The 27,495-nt window shown below is 31.5% G+C and overlaps 2 protein-coding genes across 3 annotated transcripts in view; one reads left to right on the top strand and one right to left on the bottom strand.

Annotated features, from left to right (window-relative positions):
• Positions 1-27,495, bottom strand: part of LOC129957523 (uncharacterized) — a 139,431-nt gene that overhangs the window by 50,490 nt on the left and 61,446 nt on the right. The gene's annotated exons all lie outside the window — the stretch shown is intronic.
• LOC129957524 (Golgi-associated plant pathogenesis-related protein 1-like) overlaps positions 1-27,495 on the top strand; it is a 39,220-nt gene that overhangs the window by 6,783 nt on the left and 4,942 nt on the right. The window contains exons 2-5 of the mRNA XM_056069866.1: positions 17,338-17,500; positions 20,577-20,723; positions 21,893-22,022; positions 23,412-23,495. Coding sequence (XP_055925841.1) covers positions 17,338-17,500; positions 20,577-20,723; positions 21,893-22,022; positions 23,412-23,495 — 524 coding nt within the window. The remainder of the gene's footprint in view (positions 1-17,337; positions 17,501-20,576; positions 20,724-21,892; positions 22,023-23,411; positions 23,496-27,495) is intronic.

Here is a 27,495-nt window from a genome sequence, read left to right as displayed (position 1 = left end):
AAGTGAGGGGGTTCAAAGACTTGATGTCTGAAACTGTATATGATTGGCACGATATTTACTTTACATGTTTTCACTAGTATAAAAATACAGTTTCCTATAAGTTCGGTATATGGCATCTGATGTATGCTTTCTTCATGTTTCAATCATAAGCTCTATAAATTTTAGTACATGACAAAATAAATTTTAATATATTTTCATTCGCGTAACAATACAGTTTCCTGTACGTACAGTATATGCATCCGATGTATGTTTTAAACACTTGACAGAGAGGCTTTTATAATGATTTACCATTACGTTTCAGTCGTATTCTCTATAAATTTTTGTATGGGATAAAAATAAATTTTAGAATATGATATGATTATAACCAAATTAATGATCTACATCTGACTTGAGTACCTTCACCGAAGAGTCGAGTTTATTTGTCAATATTGTTCATAATCGGGCTACGGAAACTGTCCTCGCTTTTACGCATGCGTCAGGAGCCGATGTATGTTTTAAACACTTGACAGAGAGGCTTTTATAATGATTTACCATTACGTTTCAATCGTATTCTCTATAAATTTTTGTATGGGATAAAAATAAATTTTAGAATATGATATGATTATAACCAAATTAATGATCTACATCTGACTTGACTACCTTCACCGAAGAGTCGAGTTTATTTGTCAATATTGTTCATAATCGGGCTACGGAAACTGTCCTCGCTTTTACGCATGCGTCAGGAGCCGATGTATGTTTTAAACACTTGACAGAGAGGCTTTTATAATGATTTACCATTACGTTTCAATCGTATTCTCTATAAATTTTTGTATGGGATAAAAATAAATTTTAGAATATGATATGATTATAACCAAATTAATGATCTACATCTGACTTGAGTACCTTCACCGAAGAGTCGAGTTTATTTGTCAATATTGTTCATAATCGGGCTACGGAAACTGTCCTCGCTTTTACGCATGCGTCAGGAGCCGATGTATGTTTTAAACACTTGACAGAGAGGCTTTTATAATGATTTACCATTACGTTTCAATCGTATTCTCTATAAATTTTTGTATGGGATAAAAATAAATTTTAGAATATGATATGATTATAACCAAATTAATGATCTACATCTGACTTGAGTACCTTCACCGAAGAGTCGAGTTTATTTGTCAATATTGTTCATAATCGGGCTACGGAAACTGTCCTCGCTTTTACGCATGCGTCAGGAGCCGATGTATGTTTTAAACACTTGACAGAGAGGCTTTTATAATGATTTACCATTACGTTTCAATCGTATTCTCTATAAATTTTTGTATGGGATAAAAATAAATTTTAGAATATGATATGATTATAACCAAATTAATGATCTACATCTGACTTGAGTACCTTCACCGAAGAGTCGAGTTTATTTGTCAATATTGTTCATAATCGGGCTACGGAAACTGTCCTCGCTTTTACGCATGCGTCAGGAGCCGATGTATGTTTTAAACACTTGACAGAGAGGCTTTTATAATGATTTACCATTACGTTTCAATCGTATTCTCTATAAATTTTTGTATGGGATAAAAATAAATTTTAGAATATGATATGATTATAACCAAATTAATGATCTACATCTGACTTGACTACCTTCACCGAAGAGTCGAGTTTATTTGTCAATATTGTTCATAATCGGGCTACGGAAACTGTCCTCGCTTTTACGCATGCGTCAGGAGCCGATGTATGTTTTAAACACTTGACAGAGAGGCTTTTATAATGATTTACCATTACGTTTCAATCGTATTCTCTATAAATTTTTGTATGGGATAAAAATAAATTTTAGAATATGATATGATTATAACCAAATTAATGATCTACATCTGACTTGACTACCTTCACCGAAGAGTCGAGTTTATTTGTCAATATTGTTCATAATCGGGCTACGGAAACTGTCCTCGCTTTTACGCATGCGTCAGGAGTCGTTTATGTCAACAAAAAGGGGGCAGGAGTAAAGATAAAATGATATGTTTACTTTTAGGAATAGGGTGATCGAATTATTTGCTTTCTGCATACTACCCCCTAGCGAAGTACAATCGTCAAAAAGTGCTGAAGCGAACAAAGCGAAATATTATTTCTGAATAGAGAATTTCATCGATGAATTTTGTGATAAATGGGTTAATAATAATAGATTAATCACATTAAAATCAAAACTTATGCAAAATTCCAAACCTTTTAAAAAATTTTAAATGACATTACATTGATGATGATCATCATTATGATGTCGTGTCAGCGTTACAACTGAAAAGGGGGTACAGTAGCTTCTAATGGTAAAGGCCCCTGAGCACCAGAGGGTAGATGTCTGATTTCTAGCTTATATGAAGATGACACTCACACATTCGCTTGCACGGCCCCTTTTTACAAGGAGCTCCTCTTTCACACACCTCAGATAGAACACAGGGTAAAGAACAACCATGCCAAACCATGGAGGGGGCCTGGTGGTAAGGTCTCGGCTCGTGAGCAGTAAGGTTTCAGGTTCGTGACCCGATTCCACCAAAGAACCGTCGTGTAAGGGGATCTGTTGCACGTTAAATCCGTCAGGGGCAAACGTCCTCCCGTTGATGTGGTGTGGTGTGGTGTGGAGAGGGGATGCCAGCTGAGGTGTTCAGCTCAGGTACCGACCACGGTTCAAAATGACGAGGTCCGTCCCAAAATAGCCCTAGTGTTGTTTTACAACGGGATGTTAATATAGCAAAACTAAATTAGCCTGAAACAGGACCCGATCCCGGGATGTCCAGATCACGGGGAAGACGCGCCATACCTAGGCCAGGAGGCCGGCGGCATTACATTTTATGCTTATTATTTGAAATTTGAAAAAAAAATTAAACAATAACTGAAGAAAATTATTTAAAAATAATCTCGATACTTTAAAATTTTACGTGATGTTTACTTTATATTATGTTTGAATTTCATAAATCTCTAAAATATTATTCGAAATTTATTTATTGGTTCTCACTTACCAAAACGAAATTTAGAAATTGCTGGTACATTTTTATGTGTTTACGATCAATACTAGGTTTGGCTATAGAAGGAAAAAAGGAGCGAAGACAGTTATTAAATGATGGATTTATACCAGAGTATAATTGTTATCGTTAAAACCAGGAAATGGAGCACGTAATGAAATGGCGAATGGGAGCCCCGCCCTGTCAGATGTCAGAGGAAAACACTCATCTGCAAAAGTGGCTTGACTCATAGAAAAGAGGGAAAAAACTCTTTATCTTAAGTACATTGAAAAATATGATGTATTGTTGCGATATTTACATTATGCGAGCATTTATATAGGACATCTCATCAAGATTGCCTTTTCAGTTCAGGGCGTGTAGCAATGAGTTAAACGTTCCATAAATTAAAAATTAATTGTATATTTCATTACATGACATTATGCATGTTTATTCATAGATTTACAGTGGAAGATAATTCGAATCTGATGGATCCCCAATAAGAATTCGGTTTACCCATAGATTTGTATTCAGAAAAACTGTTTAAAAATAGAGAAAATGACAGTTTTGGAACCTAAAAGAGATAACGAAAGTCTTTTTATTATTTAACAGTTTTAATAAATAATGCAAAATAAATTGACGATAAATAGTTTTTATCAAAGCGACAGTTCTTAAGATTAAATTTATAATTATAAATTCAATTACTTCAATTAATTTTTAAATTAAAATGTTCATAGAGTAAACAATTATAGTAAATAAATAGCGTACACTTTATATACAGCAATTTTATTTTAAAAACTTCAATTTATTTTAAACTATTCACACCTTAGGTGCTGAAATTTTTTTTTCAATATGATATATATCTTGTAGCATAAAATTAAATACCTAAAATAAAGATGCACTTGAATTTCTGACAAATGTTGTTTTAACAAAATTCCTCGGCATTTGACCCTTTTATTAGTGATGACGAATATGAAATCTATATTATCAGTAATCAATAGAATTTTAGTTACGCTTATTTTGTCAATATGCTCTTAAAATTTATTCGTATGTAAGTAAGAAAATGTGTTTTAAGCTGAAGAAGAGTCCATAATGTATATTTTGATTTCATTTCTATTTTTAATCTGATTAATCCCCAATTTTTCACATTTTGATTGAAATGGCTAAATATTTTCTTGGCGATACTTCTATGGCTCTTTTCAAATAAAATAAGGAGTGCATTTCTCTTTCATAATAAAGCTACAGAAAAAAAAAGAGAATTGTCGCATTTCCATTTTCAATGAAATATTTTTTTCAAATCAGACTTTTTAGCTAAATCAAATTAAGAATTCTAATTATTAATAGCTATGTGATGCGAACTTTTCCTTCCTAAAAGCATGTTATAGCACCTCTTTTACCCCGTGAGCAGAGAGCGCTCCCTTGTGGCGTTTTACAGAAGAAAAGTCATTGAACAGCAGACCTGCATCCTGAGGTCGACTTTTTCCCTATGCGCAACCCTTGCGTTAAAGCCGAATGCTTTCGACTGGAAACCGAGGAATCCCTCCACCAAACTGTTTTCTTTAACCAAATTTTCTATGTGTGTATGTAAATTTTGTAGTTTAGCTATGTTTGTGGAAATTAAAAACAGTGTATTTAAAACCGGGCAGTTCCTTGGAAAATCCCAACACTCGCACTATAATATTAAATTAAATATTAAATCGAAAATATTATTTGATATAAAAATGAAATATATCGATAACTGAATTATTTCCCTGAAAGATTTCTTTAACGAAGTAATAATGTAGGATATCTAGATGTTAATATCGGAGGAAAATGTCAAGAAAATGATGCAAAAAAATTGCTTTGATTTATATAGGTTCTTTAATACAGCGAAATAATTACAGAAGCGATTTCGATTCAATAATATTTATTATCAAATCGATATTTCTTATCCCTTAGCAATTCATCAGAAAATTTCCCAATTTTTTTATGTATTTCATATTTCTACATTTTTTACAACATGATGACATTGGTATTTACGCTTTGAACCGTCTATACATTATTTTCATCATCCAACTGGTAATAGTTTCTATACTGTTCATATATGAATCATGTTCCGATTAAAAAACATTTGTTGCTCAAAATTAAGTAAACATAGAATGCTTAAATTTAGGAAATATTTGCCAACTAGGTTATCAGAACTCAACAAATATTGTTTCAGTCAGGAAAACTGCCATAGATGGCCTATGAAGCTACTGCCATGTTTGGAAATACTTATCTGTGGTGACGATTATTTTCTCTTTTTATAGAAAATAAATCTATTGGATTCAAGTGTCAAAAATAAAGTATTGATTTCACCATTGTTCTTATTCATTTTTTCGAATACAAAGTATAGATAAAATAATGTAATATCAAAAAATTGGTACGCGATATTCTGACGAATCCTCACGCTTCAGACCTCACGAAGTTTGAAAAACATATTTTGGTATTATGTCTATTTGTCTATTTCTCTGTGACAAAGTAACACAAAAACGTTTTGAGTTAGGCGAATGAAATTTGGCATAAGATTTTTACACCAAATTTGTAGATTTCTATCAATTTTTGAGCAAAATCCGTTCAGAGGAAGTCTGTCCAGCTGTTCGAATGTAAGTTAACACAATAACTGAAAAATGAAAGTCAAGCAGATTAAATTCTCAAATAGTTTTTATATCTGTAGTGCATTGGTTGTTAAATTTTAAGCCAAATACATCAAGGGACTGAACGCCAATCGTTCTGTATCTTCAAAAGCATGTAAAAGAGATAAATCAAAAACGCTATTACGTAAATATATCAAATTTTGTATTTTGTAGTTTTGTGGAAAATTTTTGTATTAATCTATTAGAAAAAAATTCATCGAAAACTCAAATTCATTGTTATTAGAGAAAATACGAAAGAGTTTGACGGAGACACTCCCACTGGTTTAATCTGCGAACGTTGAAATTATTTTTCACATGCTACTTGTTGTACTAGAGTTCCCAAATGTGTAAAGTTGTTATTCTGATGATATCCCAACGTTTTCAATAACCAATTACGAATATGAATACGTAAGTAATATTCTAAATGTAAAAATTTCTAAATGTATAAGAAATTACACCACAACGCCAAGAGAAAATATATTTTATTTAAAAAAATAGTAAATATTCATTAAATTTTAAAGAGCATTTATAAAAACAGTTAAAAATAATTAAAATTTCAGTTTTCTATGAGCAGTACCATCATGGCTTCACGCTTTTACGATTTTGTTTTGACACCCACGTTTTTTGTTGACATGCTTTTTCTTAATTCTTAAAATGCTAGTAAAATCGCTTTCATTTTAAGGAAAAACATTTTTATTTGTCGATGCAATTACCCCCTTTATAACATATTAAAAAAATTAGCCAAAAAACAAATTAGCTTTTAACTGATCGGGAACTATATTTTTTAACTATCCAGAGATTTAAATAGAAACACCCCGACAGGCAAAGTTATCCTCTTTAAGAGAGGACACGGGACTTCCTTGTAATGTTGATAACGATCCTTTCAATCACGTATCCTCTGGGGGACAATCCGTTCACGGTTTGCCACACCCAAAATTAATCGATGAATCGAGAAATAGCACAGCATCGACGTAAAGATGTGTCAATACGTCAGTTGTCTGTTAGGGATCGGGATGCCGGGATTCTGATAAATATCGAATCGATATGAAACTTCGAAAAGGACTATTCTAATTTTCTAAGAACGATATCGATGCTTAGGTATATATACAGGTGTTTCTAAAGCCTTGAGATAAAATGTGTGTATTGGTAAGGTAAGCAGAAATAAGTTATATCTATAATAGAACATAATATCTTAAAAGCAGGAATTACGTGCTACAGATGGCCCATTTTTAATGAATTATATTGCGACTATACAACTAATCTTTCGCAAATATATAAAGCCCATTCAAATGGGATGGCGCTTTCAACACCAGTGAAAGTAGATGAAAGCATAATGAAATTTTTTGCGTCTCTGTCGTTATTGATTGTTTCAATTTTTTTTAATTATCATTTTCCCGTACACGAAGTATAGAGAAAGTATTATAATAGTCAAAAAAAAAATTTCGAACTCCAGACTTTGACAAACCTCCACCTTTTAGACCACCCTGAGTTACAAGCGATCGGCAGACATAATGTGAAAAACACATTTTCGGCACTATTCTCTCCATCTGTGCGTGACAAAGATAACTGAAAAATTATTTGAGCTAGACAGATAAGACTATAATCTCTTTACACCAAATGAGTAGATTTCTATCAAATTTTCAGTAAACTCCGTTCAGAGGATATCTGTCTGTCCGACTGTTCAAATAGAAGTTAACATGAAAACAACTAAACGAAGAGATCTAGATGAATAAAATTAGGCACACAGATTTAACATCTATAGTACAGTCATCCAATTTTAAGCAAAATCCAAAGAGAGGGTTAACAATCGATCGGTCTTTACTTTCAGAAATATGTAAACTCGAGAGCTCAAAAGTGCAGTTGTTTAAATATATCGAGTTTTGCATGAGATTTTGTGCCTCTAGTTGTTGTTCAATGTCAAATTTTTGTTTCAATCAGCTGGGAATAATGTGTCTAAAATACAAATTAAATTTTCGGATGCCATTAATCGCATGGCAAGGATAAATCGAAAAGAATCATACGATAAACACATTAAAAATGTTAAATTTAAACCAAAAATTAATATTTCTTAATAATTCCATGCAGACAATGCCATGCAAGGTATTCTTCAGGATAACTTCAAATCAGAGTATGGGCCGCGGTGGCCTGGTGGTAAGGTCTCGGCTCGTGAACCGTAGGGTTTCAGGTTCGGGACCCGATTCCACCGAAGAACCGTCGTGTAAGAGGGTCTGTTGCACGTTAAATCCATCCAGGCCAAACGTCCTCCCACTGGTGTGGAGAGGGGGGTGCAAGCTCGGGTGTCGTCCCCGTCATCTGATTGCGGTTCAAAATGACGAAGTCCGTCCCAAAATAGCTCTAGTGTTGCTTCAAACGGGACGTTAATATAACTAACTCAACTGAGAGTATAGAGAAAGTTTGGGGGAAACCACACCCGCTATTTTTTACTATTATTACTCGAAACGGGATCCACTAAGAGCTTGAAAGCGTCGCTAGAATGCTTCTTGTAAATTTTTGAACTTCGGACGCTAAAAAATATTCATGATTGTTTTATATTGTTTTACCACAATTACACATTATCTTTGAAACTGTATACTGCTTATTTTATAGATATTATGTTAGCATTTGTGGGCACTATTTTGAACTATTTATTGTAAAACATGCTGGAAGGGAGGACTCGTCAAAGGTGCCATAAGTAAACAGAATTTATCCTTTATTAATTAATTTTTATAATTTTACCTCTTGTATCACTTGTGACAAATATTCTTCTATAGAAGATGCTTACTATAACATACTATAACAGCGACTGCCTCCCCAAAGTTTATACTACAAATTCTGAAGTACTCTACATGCATGCGAGAATGATATTGATAAAAACAACCAAGGAGGTAGGTGAAATATCTCATCTGCTTTTATCTTTAGATCTGTGTTAAAATTAAGAAAAATTCATCAGCCAATACATAAATTCTGCTCAATAACAAATAGAAAATACGGCAAGCTAAATAGGTAGAATTTCAGTACATGATATTTAAGCCCATATTACAAGTATATATATATATATATGTACCAGTGTAATTAGAGCATAATTACTGAAAAATTTTAGATAAATGAAATTGGATGATTTATAATGGCTTATCGCATAGAAATTTCAGAGCTGTATTCAATTATGGTTTTATCGATTCAGATACGTAGTTTAGCTTAGTTATATTAACGTCCCGTTGTAAAGCAACACTAGGGCTATTTTGGGACGGTCCTCGTCATTTTGAACAGCGGTCAGATGACGAGGACAACACCTGAGCTGGCACCCTCTCTCCACACCGCACCACACCAGCGGGAGGACGTTTGGTCTGACGGATCTAACGTGCAACAGACCCCCTTACATGACGGTTCTTCGGTGTAATCTGGTTACGAACCTGAAACTCTACGGTTCACAAGATAAAAAGACCAGAAATACAACGAAAAATTTTCCTTTTTAAAATATTACAAGACTAAACAGAAAATAAGCCGTATTTTGTAAATTATAAGAGGAAATCTCTCATTGGTTTGAGAATGACTACTCGAACTTTAATATTAAAAATTATGTTTTCTATTATCATGGAAATAAATTTTTTGGATCAAATAAGAGGCCATAATCTAAGCAACCAATTCTCCCGCACACAGGGTTCTGGTGGGAGTAAAACTTGTCGAAATCGGACGACTCTTCTCTCTGAACTGACAAGAAAGTTAGTGTATTAAATAGTAGTTATAGGCACAGTCTTCGGTATCTGACTATAAATCAAAGATATGCAAGGTCCATAAGAAATAAAACTGCGTTCGTAAAATTTCAAAATGTGTCGTAAAATCTACTAGAGCGCAGCCAAACAGAATTAAATGCGCAGCAATAAGTGAAATATTATATACCGATCGTTTTAGAATCCCGAGACAAGCACTTTTCGACAATTGCACTTCCTTTAAGGGGTGGTTAGCAGAAGGAAGAGTGGTTATTCGGCCTTTTAATACCGTGTATAATCCGAGTTCATTCTATTGCAAAATGTAAACATCTGCTTCCATCTTTCCTCACCCCCTTTTTTTTTCGACAAAATAAACGCTTCTTGACGCATGCACAAAAGCGCAGATGATTTAAAAATCCAAGACTGAGCAGCATTAGCAAATATCTTAATGTTCGATTTATTTTATTCGACTTTGGCAAAAGATTCGTAATTCAAATTACATTTTCTGTATATTACTATACTCTGCTAAAGTCCGCGTATTTGTTTCAAATTTGTCAATATTCTTAAAAGCAAACTCTTTATATTCTCTCGTGCACACTTTATTGTCAACGCTTTTGAAAGTGAAACTGCTCAACTACCCCAAAGTCGATTTGATCGAGTTCTTTTTTAAATTCGGGAGTCTCTTCAAAATACTAAAGCCTCTAATACTTTACTGAAAGAATTTAAAGCCTCTAATACTTTCAAATACTTTAGCTGACATTCCAAACCAGAGATTCTCCATTTTGAAGTTCTAAAAAAAGTTCCTCTCATTCGACGCTCTTTTTTTATGCATAACAGTTCACGGCTAACTCGTAAAACTTAGCACAGAATATTCTAAAAATAGCCTTGGGAAGCGAATTAAAATTTCGCTAACAAATTAAATGTTACCCATTATCTTGTTCTATTTAAAAATGGAGTCAAATCTGTAGTAAGGGTTTTTATCGGAATATTTACATCATCACCAAGAAAAAAAAATATGAAAATTCAAATATTCTACATAAAGAAAAACCTTTATTACTAGCAAAAACGTACATATGTGCCATCCTTCATGACCAGGAATGATTTTTCAAAAATTTGGAAGCCCTCAACGCGGCATTCAAACTGGTTGAATGTACAGGACTGGACAGAAATGTTCATTTCAATTCATTCGTTCACGTATAGCTTCATATTTATAGTTTCTACAAAAATATTTTCGAAATTCAAATTAGAATTACAGTACTAATATTTTAGTTCCCTTAGACCTATACTGTTCTTAAAGCGCATAAAGTATCTTAATGGAATCACATGCCAAATGGCATGGAACTCATAGTTGACCGAGTTATCTATCCTCTAACTGCTCGTTTCTTTCACTTTGCTGATGCTTTGAGAATGACGAATTATGAGACAAGTTAGCTGGATTGAAACATGCTTATCAAAAATTAAAATACTACTAAATTCAGTATTCCTCTTTTTTACCTAACATACTGAATTCCTTAGTGGGCTATATTTCGAAATTACTTAAAAAATTGAATAAATAAAATTAGAAACCAAGAGTACATTGCCAAAGAATATGATAATCCTTTTCTACAAAAATCATTAATTGACTCATTATAATGTAAGAGATACACGCTAAATACTTAATGAAAAAATTTAGTTTTGATTTGGTTTTGAAAGAAATAGCTTGAATTTAATTGTAACAATAAAAAAAGAGAAGTTTGTAGCTTTTTAAGCATGAAAATATTTTTAAAAATATATTATAATTAATTAAGGAAGAAAGCGTGTGAAAATACAATAGTTATCAGTAAAAAATGTAATGGTACAATTTTTTTTGTGTGATATTTTTTTGAAGTAATCGTGGGAAAATAAGAAAATTTGGCTTCATTTTTAATTACAGAAAATCACTCCGAGAAGCATATTCCCACTCTCCAAAATATATTTTTTACCAAATTTGGAAGTTCTATATCAAGTAATCTGTTTTGAACAATGCTGACAGATAGACACTAAATCTCTATATTTGCAAAATGTTAGCTCATTTTTTTACAAAAAATCGGTTATTTATTGTTTTATATTATAAGGCTTTTGTTTTTTATTTGTAATTGAAATCTTTTGAACAACGTTTCAGTATTAATATCTACAAATAATTTGGAATTGACTGGGCTTTACATTCTCATAAAAGTACTCCAAAAAATAGAAAAAAAACTTTATTGTGTCTAGAGTTGGGATCAGTAAGAAGTCGATTACAGAACACTCCCACTTTTTTTCTGTGCATAATAAAACGTATCATTGTTAACGTAAGCACTTCAGCGGTAAATTTAAGAAGATCACAAACTGTGTTATCTGAAATATGCTGATATTTCGGTTAAAATGATATTCAGTTTTCCGATTATCTCAAGTTACCTCGACGCAAGGTTTAAGCAAACATTTCTTCGGTTTCAACTACAGATAAGTGCAAAGAATGGGAGGGAAATATTTTCTATCTACTGTTGTTTGATAGCTAGCTTGGAAGTCGGAATAAACAAACTAACGCAAGAACTCTTTATCGGTTATCTCTTTTAGTTCACACTTTATCAGTTTCATGAACTTGGTATATTTCATCGACATTTGTTTATAGGCTTAACTTATATGATATGAGTGATTTTTAATGTTTTGAAAGGTTATAACTATATGAAAATGGAATTAACCCTTTCCACACGGATGGCGCCTCCCACTCGCCCTTCAATATCGTGCATCATTTTGACATTTTATTTTTCGATTTTGATTGTTAAAAACATCTACAGAGTGGTAAGAGTGTCACGTAGGTTCTTTAGTGTGGAATTCAATGACACACACAAGAAGTAGAGCTAAACCAATTTATTAACTCAACTGAGAATACAGTGACTGACAGATCTTCTGCTTTTATACTAGCAGGGAAAGTTCCAGAATACTCTTCTGGAGACAGTAAGAAAAGTTCAGGACACTTGTCTGGTAAACTAAAGGAATGTCCAGAATCTTCTGGAACATGAAATAAAGGGAAACAAAAAATCAAGGAATTAAATATTTACGCAAACTGTGAATCGCATTGTCTCGAGCGGGATTCAAATTTACGATCTCTTGATTAAGAGACCAGTGCTATGACCATTCGGCCATGGAGAGTCGACTGCCTCTTTTCAATGCGGCAAGAGGATATAGATTAATTTTTCAAAGAAATTCGATTTAAAGTTTAGTTTAGTTATATTAACATCCCATTTTTAAAGCAATACTAGTGCTATTTTGGGACGGGTCTCGTAACTTTGAACCGCGGTCAGATGACGAGGACGACACCTGAGCTGGCACCCCTCTCCACACCACACCAGGGGGAGGTCGTTTGGCCCCGACGTATTTAACATGTTCCAGACCCGCTTACACGACGGTTCTTCGGTGGAATCAGGTCTCGAAAAATTTGATTTAAACAATTATGAATATTTATTGTTCAGAGCAATAAATAAGACTTTTTATTTGGTGAATAATTATGAATCGAATTACATTTTCAAGTGGTGAGAGTTAAAATTGCTATGAACACAAAAGAAAGTATTACAAGTAACATTTTGTTTATAATAAAAGTTTAAATTCAATTTCCTTGATAAAATTTAGGCGCATCGTCTCTAAGAAAAAAATTTCTTTTGTTGAAAGTGATGTGATCTTGCGTTTTACAGGAAGATACAGCTGTACAGGTGTGTAAAATATACCCATAAATAATAATTTCCGTAATGCTTCTCATTAAACATTAAAGAATTTCAATCAGCAGATTAAATGCACAATTCACAATCATTCCTCTATATTTTGATATGTTTAATTGCAATAAGTTTTTTGTTTTGATTAAAAGAGGAGTAAAGGTAAAAGTTACTTCATTAAAAGATTTAGCTTTTAATTTATGATGCTATGCCTTTTTTTTTTTTTAATAAAACATGCTAAGTATATCGATCTTTGGTATCTTTTGAAAATGTAAGAGCCTTTCAGAAACAACAGTCAATATCAGTAATTAAAATAAAACAAAACAATGTTATGTAAGATATATGAATGTCCATGACGATTTTCTCAATTTCTGATGGCCAAAAAACCTTATTGGATTAATTATAAAAAAAAATAACATTTTTTTTTCATCTGAGAAATGTGCAATGTTTTTATAAATATATACATATATTTATAATAATTTATGCTTTTTACAAATATATAATATACCGATTTTATAAATATATATACATAACATAACGCCATCCTATGCCCCAGTGCCTATAACACTAAGTTATCTAACAGTTGGATGAGCATAAGATGGAAGGAAAAAAAAAATGTTCAAACAAAAAGAAAGCAAACCATCCAGAGATAATCCCATTGGTGTCAAATCCTACACGACTCCATTCAATTTTTGGTGAAATAATAACTCAATGGAGGGGACAAGAATACTTAAACAAATGGTGACTATGGGTTGAACCTACAGGGAAATGAGATTACTAATTGAAAAGGAAAAAATGGATTAATTACATTGTGAACATGCGTATGACATGTATAAGCATATAAACAAACACTGTAGAGTCAGAAATCTGTAGCGTCCGTCTGAGTCCTGTGGTTTGATTTCCTTCGTGAGAACTGCACTTTTGAAGTTATAATTTCGAATGATTTTGACAAGTGGCATTTTGGTCTCAACTATTGTGTAGTCTTGAAGAGGTCTTGTATTTATGAATATGATTTACTATGAAGGAATCTTTCCGCTTGAAAGGGTATTCGATGCAACTCTCCTATACCATTCTTCCTCGATGCTTGTTTCTGGCTTTCTCATGTACCATGAGAGAGTCAGCAGGCATTCGGTGGCATAGTGAATTGGGGTTCCTTTCTCCCCACAGCTACAGCAAGAAGAGTGGCCAGATGGGATCTGTGTAGGCATGTCGGGAAGGGGCCGTGTCCAGTGAAGAAAAGGACATCCGCTCTGTTCCATTTAGCCGCGTAGAGAGAAACTTTCGGTATTTTGTTGAATGCGGACCGGCCTGTTTCGCCTTCTTCCCATTCCTTTTGCCATCTTGTCATCATCTCAGTCTGGAGGATGTTCTTCAGATGACATCTTCGAAGCTTCATTACATTCCGATCTTGATTAGCACTAGCCGCTGTTTTGGCCAGTTTGTCTGCTGCTTCATATATACATATAGAGTGATTCATAATAAACAAATAAAATAATTCATATAAAAAAAACTTTTGAACTTTAATATTAATTTATTTTCACAAATCAAATGACTCAATTTTAATTACTGAATACTTTCACTTAATTAGATTAAAATTAAAAATGAGAAAGGGGTTAAAATTCAAATTCAACTTTTCATTGATAATTTCGTTAGTGTATAATTTTATTTCTGATTTTAACAGTTTTAAAATCTATTCTCTTATATTTCACATCAAAATGTATCCGTATTTCTGTTACAGCGCTGCTATTCACCCTGGTTACGATTACAGCTAACAATTTTTTTTTGTTCATATTAATGCCTGTAATAAAAAGAATATTTTTTTAAAAAATAAAAGGCTAAAAAAATGTTTGAACAGCAAATAAAACAAGTATATAAAGATTTTCTACTATGTTATGAAAATAAAATGAAATTAATAAAATGCAAGGAATTTACCTTACTTCAGTCTGGTTTTTGGAGCTGCTCAGCCAATAGACATTTAGCTAAATATTTCGTACTTTCTTGCTATATGCCACTACACTTTAATGGAAAACGTTTTCCCTGATTAATAATATTATTAATAATCCTTGATTATTAATAATTTTCGCCTACGCAAGCCGCGAATATTGGTTATGTTTACTTTCAATAAATTCTCCTTGTAATTTAATATTCATAGTTCTTCCAAAAAATATTATTAAATATTAAATTGTGACAGGCATGTACGCCGTGTTATTTTAATTTATAAATGTTTACTGTGTTTGTGAACCATCCTATACTATGTCATATCTAATGACATCGTATTATTATTAAAATCACAACTTACAAGATAATCTAGCTTCTGACATTCGAGGTAATGTAACTTTCTTATGTAAGCTACACAGATATTAAATGGGATTCTGTTCCTTGGCCTTCAAGAATGGAACCTTAAACTAGCTACTCCGACCCGCTCTAAGGTAGACGGAAAAATCTAAATGACCGGACCGTCGCAACAGAAACACTTGCGGGAACTATGATTGAGTCCTAAGGACCATCACCGGCCACGGTACAACCCTTCCCTTGGGAAGTACGTTCTGTCATCGATGGGAGGAGTCAAGCACCCACCTTCCCACCTTGTTCTGTACCCACCAGGATGATGAAAACCAACCACCATACCGGAAGCTTCTCATCCTCCATTGCGAGGTGAACTCTGAGGAAATTTTGAAAAATGGGAAAAATTCAAACGGTTAATTATTTGATGAAACATTGAAAATGCTCTGAACTTCAAGGCAATAATAAAATATATTTTTAAAAATTATGAAAAAAAATTTTAATTGCCATTTTTTTAATGTGTACCCTAGTTTAATTAGTATCATTAAAGAATTTTTTTTTTTAATTTCAAAACAATTAAAGATAAAGCTCTCGCTTAGCTGCTGATTTAAATTTCAAAGAAAATATTTACTAGATGAGTGTTTTTAACCTTCAGTGTGTATATGTTTCTAAATTTGGCAACTGTAGGTTAAATAGTCTGTTCCATACAGTACCATTATTAACATTCTACATATTTGTAAGGAAATAACTAGCATTCATTTTCAAATGCATGTTGTTTCTCGTCCTTTTTATTTTAAGATTTGAAGCATGCTTTCCTCAAGGTTTTCTGTCTGAGTTAATCACTTCATTTGCAACTATATTCATGTTATTTAATCAGAATCGTATGATTTTGTCTATAAGCTAATATGTAGATCTACTGAATGTTTGCAGACTATACAAACAGTTGCATAGTCTGCAAAACAACCAGTTAGTTGTATAGTCTGGTAAAGTTTTTTAAGCCCTTCAAACTGAAAGCAACGATTCTTATATAGTCAGGAAAGTAACTTATATCTACAGAAATTAGCTGAATTTAGTGAGACAGATTACTGCGCCTTCAGCGGCGGAATAAGGAAGTTACAAAAAAATGTCGGAACGTAAAGGAGATTGGCCAAAAAGTCGCATAAGAAAACTGTATGTAGCTATATCTTAATAAAAACACAGGTGAAAGTTTTATGGTGCTATCTACATAATCACCAGAGATATTCGCATTTAAAATTATGAACTTCCCTTGACTTGAAAAAAGGGTTCGTCCTAAATTGAAAAATGTATTCTTCAATATTCCTCCCCTCAAGTGCGTTTTTTAGATTTTTCTTTTATTTTTGTTTACTTTTTCGTTGCTTAAATTTCACTTCGCCATTGTCTAATTCGAAAAAAAAAACTGTATGATGTACCGGATAATATTATGTGCTTGCTTGTATTTTGATCATTTTTTCACTTTAAAAAGGCATTTATTGAGAAAAATTCGTACAATATATATCAATAAAATATTTTCCATTCATTTTCTACAACTTTTCCCCATTTTCGTCCAATCAGTCTTGCAATTGATGTCTTCGAATTTTTTTGATCCTCCAGGCCATTCTTTGTTATTTACATCGAAATCACCACTTTTAAACCATAGAAACCAAAACCGACAATTGGGATATGACGGAGTAGCACCACCATAAGTTTCTAAAAGTGTCTTATGGGTTTTGGCAACAGATTTATTCAAATGAAACAAAAAAAAAGCGACGAATGTCGAAAAAGCATTTTGGAGTTCAGTGATTGAGGTCTTTATACACCGAATAACTCAATAATACTAAATGGAATACTTTCAAAATGACAACAAAGTAATAGTAAATTGATAAAACCCCAAACCATTGTTGTTTATATAGATACTTCACATATTTACCAATAGATGTCGCTGATTAAACTACATGCACCTAATACATTTTTTATCACTTCTTTTTTGATTTTTGACATTTCTTAACAGATGTGTATCTCTTTTCCGCAGGATGGACTGTCTCCTTCAGAAGCTCAAAGGACTCCGAGCATCGAAAGTTGAGTCCCCGAAATACCGGCGGCAGAGAACAACGGTGAGAGGAGACAAAACATCGCTCGCCTCGACATCCGACACAAGCTCCTACTATTCGGCTTCGTCGAATTTCATCGACAGGGTAAGAAAATGCGACGTTCATCGACTTGTCAATCAATAAATCTTCCTATTCTTTCGCACTTCGGTTGAAAATAAAACATGTTCTGCCGTCTGCATTAAAAATAGATCCTGGAGGAAAAAACTGCTGTTATTCGAAAATTTAAATCATTGAAATTGTTTTTTCATGTTCGGTAATCTGCAGCAAAGAGAAAGCCTGGGAAAAACTCAATTGTGTTATGCTAAGGAAAAAGAAACGCTCTTAGAATTATAAGATAATTTTTTAAAAGTTATTCGAAAATAAAAATCATTAAAAGGCTTCTTCCATGTTCGGATGTTTAGTCAATTGCAATAAAAATAGTTTGTGAAAAAACTCCTGAGAATTATAGCTAAAGGTAAAAGAAAAGTTCTTAGAATTCTAAAACAATTTTTAAAATTTATTCGAAAATATAGAACATTAAAATTTTTCTTTCTTGTTCGATTGTTTTGTCATTTGCAATAAAAATTAAGTTTGAGCGAGGAAAACTGGAAAAAAAGATTATAAGAGTTTTTTGTTTTCTTTCTACTGTAACCCTTAGCAATTCTTAAAAAATTCTTAAAACTTCAAAACTAATTTTAAATTAGTAGCCGAAAATAGAAAATAAAATATTTCTTTCTTTTTTGGAAGTTCTGTGATTTACGGGAAAAAAATATACCATTTTAAATATTATAACTGTATAATAAGTTTCTGAATTTTGAAAACATAATTCATATTTTAAGCAAATCAATACTTAAAATATTTTATGAAATTGCAAAAAAAAAAAAAAAAAAAAAAAATCCCAAAATGAAATTTTTATGTTTGAATATTGCTTATTTTCTCAAATCTAGAGAAATTAAGGTATAAATTGATCATTACTTATATGAAGAAAAAAAATGTATATTAGCTTTTAAATGCTTTTTTCTTGCGTTTTATCTAGAATTGCTGATGACTGATGATACATTGATCCAAATATAATTCTAACATAATTAATAGATGTAATAAATATCATACGTTTCTCATTTCATTTGATTGAAACGCAGATAATCCAACACTTCTTCAAGTTAAGGAATTTTAACCCTTTGCACTCGGATGGTGCCTCTCGCTCGCCATTCAAGACAGTGCATTCATAAGCTCTTGATAATTCTTGATATGTTCCTCTACTAGCTCATCGATTTTATTGCTATTCGCCTTTAGCCCGTAATGGTAGCCAAACATACAATCTTTCCGATCAAGGTTCCAAAGGCACTTATTCAACCCCTTGGTGTCCAATTCGACGACGCTACTCGGCTGAAGCTCCCCATATAGATGTAAGGGCTCTCTTCAATCAAACTCTCCAATACAGATGGATACAACAGAATCCAACATGTGACGTCAAGGTATCTCCTCGCCATTTGTTCAGCAAAACATCGCTCGTTTAGAGAGTCACTTTTTTTACTTTTTGTTTTGCTCGTTATGCGATATGCTTATAAAGCGAGATTTGAGTGTACTTAATGTTAGAAAAATGTTTTAACGTCTGTGTTGCTGTTTGGTTGGATAAGATACAAAAGAAAAAAAATCATTCATTTTACCTGTACCTATTAGTCACAATGAGTAAAATAGCCTTGATGTACTTGAATTTTAAACAAAAAAAGTTGAATATTTTAACTAAAACTTATATGTACATTTGAACTTTGTCTTGTATTATCTTTGGCACTCAATGACCATCTCGAACAAATGCCATTAACCGAATAACAGATCTTTATAGGCGGATGATTTTAGAGTATTTCAATAATATATTCAAAATTTCAAAACTGTGCTGACCTTAGTAGCTCACAAATATAATATAATGTCGTTCAATATTTGAAATATCGCCTCATATTGTGCAATATAGAATATTATTGCCCAAATACAAATAATATTGAACAAATCCATCTTGTAAACAGTGCTATCAAAGGTAATTAAGCTGTTAACCCTTAACTGGGGAGGTGCGGTCTATGAGACCGCACACTCAAATTAAATTTCTAATGAATGTATTAGTATGAAAAACTGCCAATATATTTTGCAGATATATTTCTTGATATATAGATATGTTTTAGAATTTTTTTAAAAATATATTATCATTGAAAAAGTAAATGTGTTGGAACATACATTTTCTTCTCAAATTACATGTTACAATAAATAATATTCTTGAAAAAACATATTACTTTTTAAATCATATTTATTTTTCCTGTATACAAAGGCATATAGAAAACAATATAACGTAAGATTCAAAAATTATATGAAAAATAAAAAATTGACAATGGGTAAAATTCGCATAGCACGGTTTTCTAGGGCATTTTAAACATACAGGTTAAGAATTAATATAAAACTCAACTTATAAATTTTGTATGTATATATCTTGGTATATATTTTATAAATTTTTCAAAATGCATTATCACTAGAAAAATGAATTATGTTTGTACATATCAGAATCAGTTCAATGCAAACTTTCATCGAAAAACTGTTCTGTACAATTATCCTTATCACTAAAATCACTTTCTGCTTCATTTAAAAGTATCTGGAGCTCTGCTTCATAATAGGATCAGTAAATAGAATGACATTTCGGGGCCCAAGTTTTAGCGCCATCTGCTAAGCCTTGTTTATCACTAGGACACTAACAGGGAGGTGCGGTCTTAGAGACCACACTCGAAGAATTAACTGAATTATTTTAAAAAGCATTCTCTGAAATCGGTTGAGAAAGTGCATGTGTATTGAAGGTCACAAAACAGGAAGCTACAGGGTCAATCCATTCAATTGAACTAAAAATAGAATAGGGGTGACCGAAAATCCATCGCTAGCGGTCTCACAGACCGCACGTCCTCAGTTAAGGGTTAATTTGACAATAGTTTTTGTGCATGTACTAGCGTTATGTCACAATTGGATTGCAAAATAGTGAATTGAAATTTTTAAACGGATGAAAAAAATTGATAAAAAAAACAATAAAGTCTCTATGCCCGTATCAATGTTATGTCATAGATTTCAAAATAATTATAATTGTTTAAAGAACAGTAATAAAAATAATTTTTCAAATGGACTCCATTATAATTTGTTTACTCCTCATTAGGTTATTCTTGGACGCCACATTTATATCCAAGGAAATGCCTACGAACTGCCTGATTTTGCGACATCCGAATTCGTGGTGGACTGTTTACACTGGCATAATGTGTTCCGGGAAAAGCATGATGTCCCGCCACTCCAGCTCAATAACCAGGTATCAATAAAAGATCAGTTTGAATAGTTTCGCCGGAACTTTCTCCCATACGATGTAATAAATGCACTTGTATCGCAAACGCACGCGGTAAATAATATACATTACATTAGGCAAAAAATGACGAAAAGCCAAACAGCTTGCGATCTTTGACGATGAATCGCTGAGATGCAGTTAATATAAAAGAAACAGAAAACCGAATACGTATTTCGAGCGAATTTTTTTAGTTCATATTAAAATCAAAATTTCAAATAAATAAAAGTGTTGTCACATAATCAAACTAAATTTCATATATTTTAGTCGCACCGTTTTTGAGCTATCGCGTTTGCATGTTTGTGAGATGGTTAATTCCTTGATGAATTGTTGTCAAATGCTGTAAGTTATCTACACTTTAGATTTTAAATACACACACTAAATTTCATCCGTCTAGCTCTCTCCGTTTTGTAAATATCTTATTAACTTATTCATACAACTAGACTGACTTCCTCTGAATGAATTTCGTTGAAAATTTGATGAAAATCGACACATTAAATGGATAGAATAGATACCAGATTCCAGATTTCACCTGTCTAGTTCAAAGGACTTTTGAATTATGCTCATAGACGGATGGGCAGACCTACATCATTTAAAAAAAAAATGATTTTAGGGCTTCGAGAGGTCTGAAACATGGAAACTAGACAATTTTGAGAGGGCCGCGGTGGTCTGGTGGTAAGGTCTTGGCTGCGGAACCGGAGAGTTTCAGGTTCGAGACCCGATTCCACCAAAGAACCATCGGGTCTGGTGCGCTTTAAATCCGTTGGAGCCAAATGTCCCACTGGTGTGGTGTGGAAGTTTGGAGAGGGAGTGCCAGATCAGGTGTCGTCCTCGTCATCTGACTGCGGTACAAAATTATGAGGGCCGTCTCAAAATAGTCCTGGTGTTGTCTTAAAACGGGACGTTAGTAAAACTAAAATAAACTATTCATTTTCTCTCCCACGCTGTAATAGAAAAGGAAGGAAAGCCCTGTACTGACACTGCATATTTCTCTAAAAACATAAGGTACAAAAAAAACTCGACGAAAGGAAATTCTTATATTTAATGCATAGAGAAATTAAATCAAGTCTTATCTAAAAAAATATTTTGCATGGTTATGATTTCAACTTTTCTTCCCGCTCTTTTCTCTTCTTTTCCAGCTCTGTACTCAAGCTCAGTTCTGGGCGAACCACCTCGCCCACACCAACACTTTCAGCCACCGGAATCTCCGCGACATCGGCGAAAACCTCTTTTCGAAATGGTCATACATTCCAGACTTCGACATAACAGGTAGCGACAGATTCCATTTCATTGAATCGCTCACTATTTTTCTAAAAATGAAGAAAAACAAAATGATCAATAGAAATCCTAAAGTGCAAATTTTAATACGAGATGCTTTATTAAATACTTTGTCTTCAAGCACTCCAGAGAAGAGTGATCGATATTCAACCCTTAAAACATTTACAAATGAATCATGTCATTATTTGTTGCTGATAATAAAGAGCCGAAACTTCAGATGTCATTTAATATCTAACTATGGATTGCTCTATGCTATGACTTCAAATAATTTTTTTCAACAAAATCAGTAGTGGATTCCAAAATTAAACTGATGTAGAATAGACATAATATGATATGCACAACTCCATCTTTTTATGTTTTGAAAAGTTAAATATGGGATAGGGTACACAATATTAAAAAGAGAATAAGCAAATAAAATCTTTAATTTTCAATAAAGAAATGAATATTTTTCAATATTAATTCTTATTTAAATAACAATATTTTATTTGTAATTCATCAAAGCTGATTTTAAAAAAAAACAAGATTTATTTTAATTTGAAAGGGTTTAACTCACTAAATTTAAATCTTCGTATTATATGTTTTTAGTGGAATACATTAGAGAAAGATTACTCTTACTTTTTCCATTATTTTTTTCTAACTCGACACATTTTTTTTGAGAAGGAAATGGGTAAAAGGGCCATAAATTTCGCTACAATTTATAATATTGTGCCGCTTTTTATTTTACATATGAAGTAGGCCAATACAGGATTGCATTTTTTCTATATACTTATCTGTACGGAGCATATACTTATCTGTACGGTAAACCAAGTTGAACTGAAATGAAAAAGAACTAGAACTTTTGTAATATTTATTCTTTCATTTATTTATCTTAATTTTTATGGCAGTGGTTTTGCAAATTATATATGTAGAATAAAAATGAGTTTAGCTGGAAAAAAAACCTTGGTTTAATATTTTTTTAAATCTAATTTGAATTATTTTGAAATTTAAGGAATTGGTTAATTTTTTTGAGAGCAAGTCATACTGCTTATTTGGTCTTCCTTAATGAATATTGTGTTACACAATCGTCAATTGAGTCTTGTATGCACTTCATATACAGTAACTATATCGAGAAAAGGCGCAAGACTAATATACCTTGGATAGAATATAGTTACTTCTGTCTTGGGAATATGGCGTTATGGGTATAATTCAATATTCCATAATTGATCACAATGGAATGTGCTTCCATCAATTTTTTTTTAAATTTATCGTGCTTATTTCTCTAAAGAAATCAAATTACAATATTTCAACACATTTATAAATATTTAGCTATTTTTCATCTTTATATTGAAAGATTGTATATTGTATTTATATCTTTGTATTGTGTTTTTCCCCCTCATATAGCACAACAAGTTACAAAATACTGGTACGAAGAAATAAAAACTTACAATTTTTTTCAAGATCCAAGCTTGCTTCACGTCAAAGCAGGTATTGCTAAAATCAATTGTTTCATTATTTCTTATAACACATTTATTCTCTTAAAATTTTTAAAGGAAGCAAATGTTAAGAATTACGTGTGTAATATAATTATAAACAGCCAGTGTGTTATCTAAAGAATTTGCAAAGTCTAATACATAAGAATATATACATATTAATTGCAACATACTAACATGGTTGTTGACATTTGATAAAAATATTTTCTACATATTTGATTCTCTATTTAAGAAAATTGTAAAATGAAATTAGTTTTACTTATGAGCTTTCCCCTATCATGAATTTTTATGTAACAAACAAGTAAAGAGGAGGATTAAATCCAATTAAAATAGTTTTTTTAATTTTCTAATTTGTTTGCAATCAATTATATTATAATATAATGAATACGTTTGAATAGCAAAAGAGATTTTTTTTAATGTTAAATTAAACTGAATAAAACTGTTTTTCAATTTTTTTATCTTTTTTTGTAATTGGTTGTATATTAATGTAACGATAAATAATTTTATTTCATTCATGGTTGCTGTAAACAAAATTAGATGCAATTATTGCACATTGGAAAAACCATTTTATGATTATGTCTTGCTATTAAAAATTTTACTTCAGTGTTTGCAATTTGATAGATAAAATAAAATCATTTCAATAGTAATACACAACAGACTAATTGCAATAAATTTGCTGTAGCATTAATTTTTTTTTCTATAATGTTATGTTAATCCGCCAGAAGTGGTCTATTTGAAACTTTCTCGTACACTCTCAACAAAGGTGAATTTGTGTTTCAGATAAGTTTTTCCCTCCTGATTGAAACCAAACTTTGACACAAATCTATGATAGCAATTACAAAATCACATACCAAATTTGAAATATTTGTCATTGCTTTACATGCTTGGCGAAAGATTTAGCACAAAATTTGATAGATGTCTACGCTTAGATGTTATAACAATGTGCCGTATTTTATTTATCTATCTTTTTTTTCGCGATCATCGTGTTAAATTGAATTCGAACAGCCTGGAAGGCAGACTTCCTCTGAACGGATTTTACTCAATATTTGACAGAAATTTACAAATTTGTTGTAAAGACTGCATACCAAATTTCAACTGTCTTGCTCAAAGAGTTTTGAATTATCATAGTTGCAGACGTATGGACAAACAGACACTTCCTTAAAATGTGTTTTTAGAATTCAAAAAGGTCTAAAACATGAAGAATCGTTAAATCTCAAATTCGAATTTTTTTGACAATTACGATACTTTGTATAGGAGAAAACAAAAGCATTTATAACCGGACGTTATGAATTCGAAGTTATGTTACAAGATAAAGAACAGAAAATTAAATGTCGGTTATGATGAAATCTTTGCATAGAAAAATCAGTTGTTGAGTCAATGACTTAAATGAATTGTTAGGCCGTCATCGACATCGGAATGACTCGGTTTGATGTAAGATTTTTATTTCAGTATAAATGTCTATAGATTTGTAAGAAAATTCTGTACTTAATGCACTTTTTCCATGCAACGACTTCTAGAGCCTTTGGCTCTGAATAATTGTAATTCACATATACAGGATAATTTAAAACAGTTGTATGATAGTGGAATGGATTTCCGCATGGATTTAGCCAAGGTCTTTACATAGGACAAAATGTTAGCTGTCAAAATAAAACTTCTTGCATACAAAATAATTCTTTTTTCATTAGTTTTAAATTCTTTTCTTTTTACCATTACACAAACGAAAGTGACTGACATTTGTAATAGAAGTAATTATTTTAGATTTCTTATATTCATGCAAAAATTCAGAATCTTACTTATACATTTCCCCCTCAGTTTCACCTATTGTGTAATGTAAATAACTGGTAAACCAAGCTTCGCATGACAGTTTTGTAAAATAGTAAATAAAACCATCCTATGGATCGTTTAAAATTACAAGCGAAATCTAATTGAATTGCAAACGCGGGATCGAACATGATAAAAATGTATGCGAGTCCTAACCATTGCTCCATTTCTTATACGCGTATGCAGATCATTTATAGCCTTATGTTAATATTTAGTTATAAAAAAATAGGGTTTTATTAAATATAAAATCACTTTTTTTCAGGAAAGATACCTATATAGATGAACTTTAAAAGTAAAACCTTATCTAAATATAAAATTTGATCCTAAATCACTAGAGACGTTCTCGAGATACACGAAATAAATTTTTATATATATATACATACATACACAAGAATTGCTCGTTTAAATTTACAAGTTTATGAAGTTGCTAGCCACCTTTGGCGAACAAACGGTTAGCTAGGACTAATAATCTTTAAAATATTCGTTTAAGTATTTTATGTAGCTTGGTCTTATTGAATTCCTCAGTAAATTATTTTTAAGCTTCAAATTTTGATATTAATTTAATTCATACTATTAAGAAAGTCTTACACTATTTTGTTCACTGTATCTCATTAATTTTCTGTCAGCTGCCTGAGATTTCAACTTTAATTTCAAAAGGGGAATAATTAAACTTTAATTAATACAACAAAAGTTTTGCTGAAAATAAACTTTTTTTAAATGAGTATTAAAAAAAAGAATGGAGCAGCATTGGAAAAGATACTCTTTATAATTTATACAATACCTCAAAAGATAAAAATAAAAATCTATAAAAATTCATTTTAAAATATTCAAAAGGATTTAAATCCCGTAAATAATTTTATTTCAGTTAATAAATATACTTCTGAAAAAATTATGTAGTCTAAATTTTATACAGTCATTTTCGGTTCAGTAAATTATTTATTAAAATATTCTTGACTAACTAAGCTTAAAACCAAAAAAAATCTTTAATTTTCTGCAACTAAATCTGTCCGAGTTAGGAAGCTTAGATTATCACTATTTTTTGACAATGAATAAGTTCTTTATTTTATGCCAGTCTGCTTTGGGAAAACTCTGGGCTTCGAAGTGGTCTAAATATTGATATTCAGATTTTCATAACTCAAATAAATTCTTGTTGCAAAAAAGTAAAACTTTTTATTTAATGTCTCAAAAATATTTTATGAAATATTACTCGCCGGATCGATGGTCTGTATGAAAAGTTAAAATTCTGTAATTCATCAAATAATTTGATTCAAACTACATTAAATATCATTTAGATAATCTTTCTTCTAAGATGTATATGTCTATTAATAACAATTTATAAATTAGCTATTGAACTTCAATTTGAAGGGGTATTCTGCATGCAGCTAAATCATGTATTCCTTAAACCACACAAAATATTGAATTAATCTTATGGATATTTACAAAGTTCACAGAAACATTTTTTTGCTTGACTTATTCTTCTTCAAAATATGTTTCGTATTTATTTCATTACATACAAATATGTTGAAAATTGTTTTCTAGATTTAGTTTGAACTGAGAGTTAATTTGAATTTTTATCAATGTGATTACAACATGCTAATAAAAATTGCTTTCTATGCATTCAATCTGCTCACGCAGGTTAAAAAAAAAATTTATATTAGCCGCCTTTGACAACCAGTTGATTCACTGTGATTAATACTCGCTAAAGTTTTCATTTAAATATTTTACATAATTCTTAAGTAAGTAATTATTTCAAGTATCTTAATAGTTTCTTTAGGAAAATACTTTTTCCATATTTTGAAAGGAATAGGCTGCTGTATTCAATGTACTATATATATATATATATATATATATATATCTTAATTTCTGTCAATTCGCACAGAATATAAACTTTAAATTGAAATGGAAAGGATTAAACAATTAATGCAAAAACTATTTAACTAAAACCAAACACTTTTTAATATGAATACAGAAAATTGAACCATTCATCCTTACATTTTATATGCATTTTTTTAATTTATATAATATCTCAAATTCTTCGATAAAAAATTTATTGATTTTATCGAAAATTTCAATTTTACGTTCAAAAAGATCGAAGTTCAAAATAAAGTAATAGTACTTTATTTTGGGCCTATCAACTAATGCACTTTTGAAAAAAATTATGAAGTCTACATTTT

Source organism: Argiope bruennichi, chromosome 11 (assembly GCF_947563725.1).
Source record: "Argiope bruennichi chromosome 11, qqArgBrue1.1, whole genome shotgun sequence".
Classification (NCBI taxonomy): domain Eukaryota; kingdom Metazoa; phylum Arthropoda; class Arachnida; order Araneae; family Araneidae; genus Argiope; species Argiope bruennichi.
The sequence above is the reverse complement of the archived record's forward strand: the minus strand, read 5'-3'. Positions and strand labels throughout refer to the sequence as shown.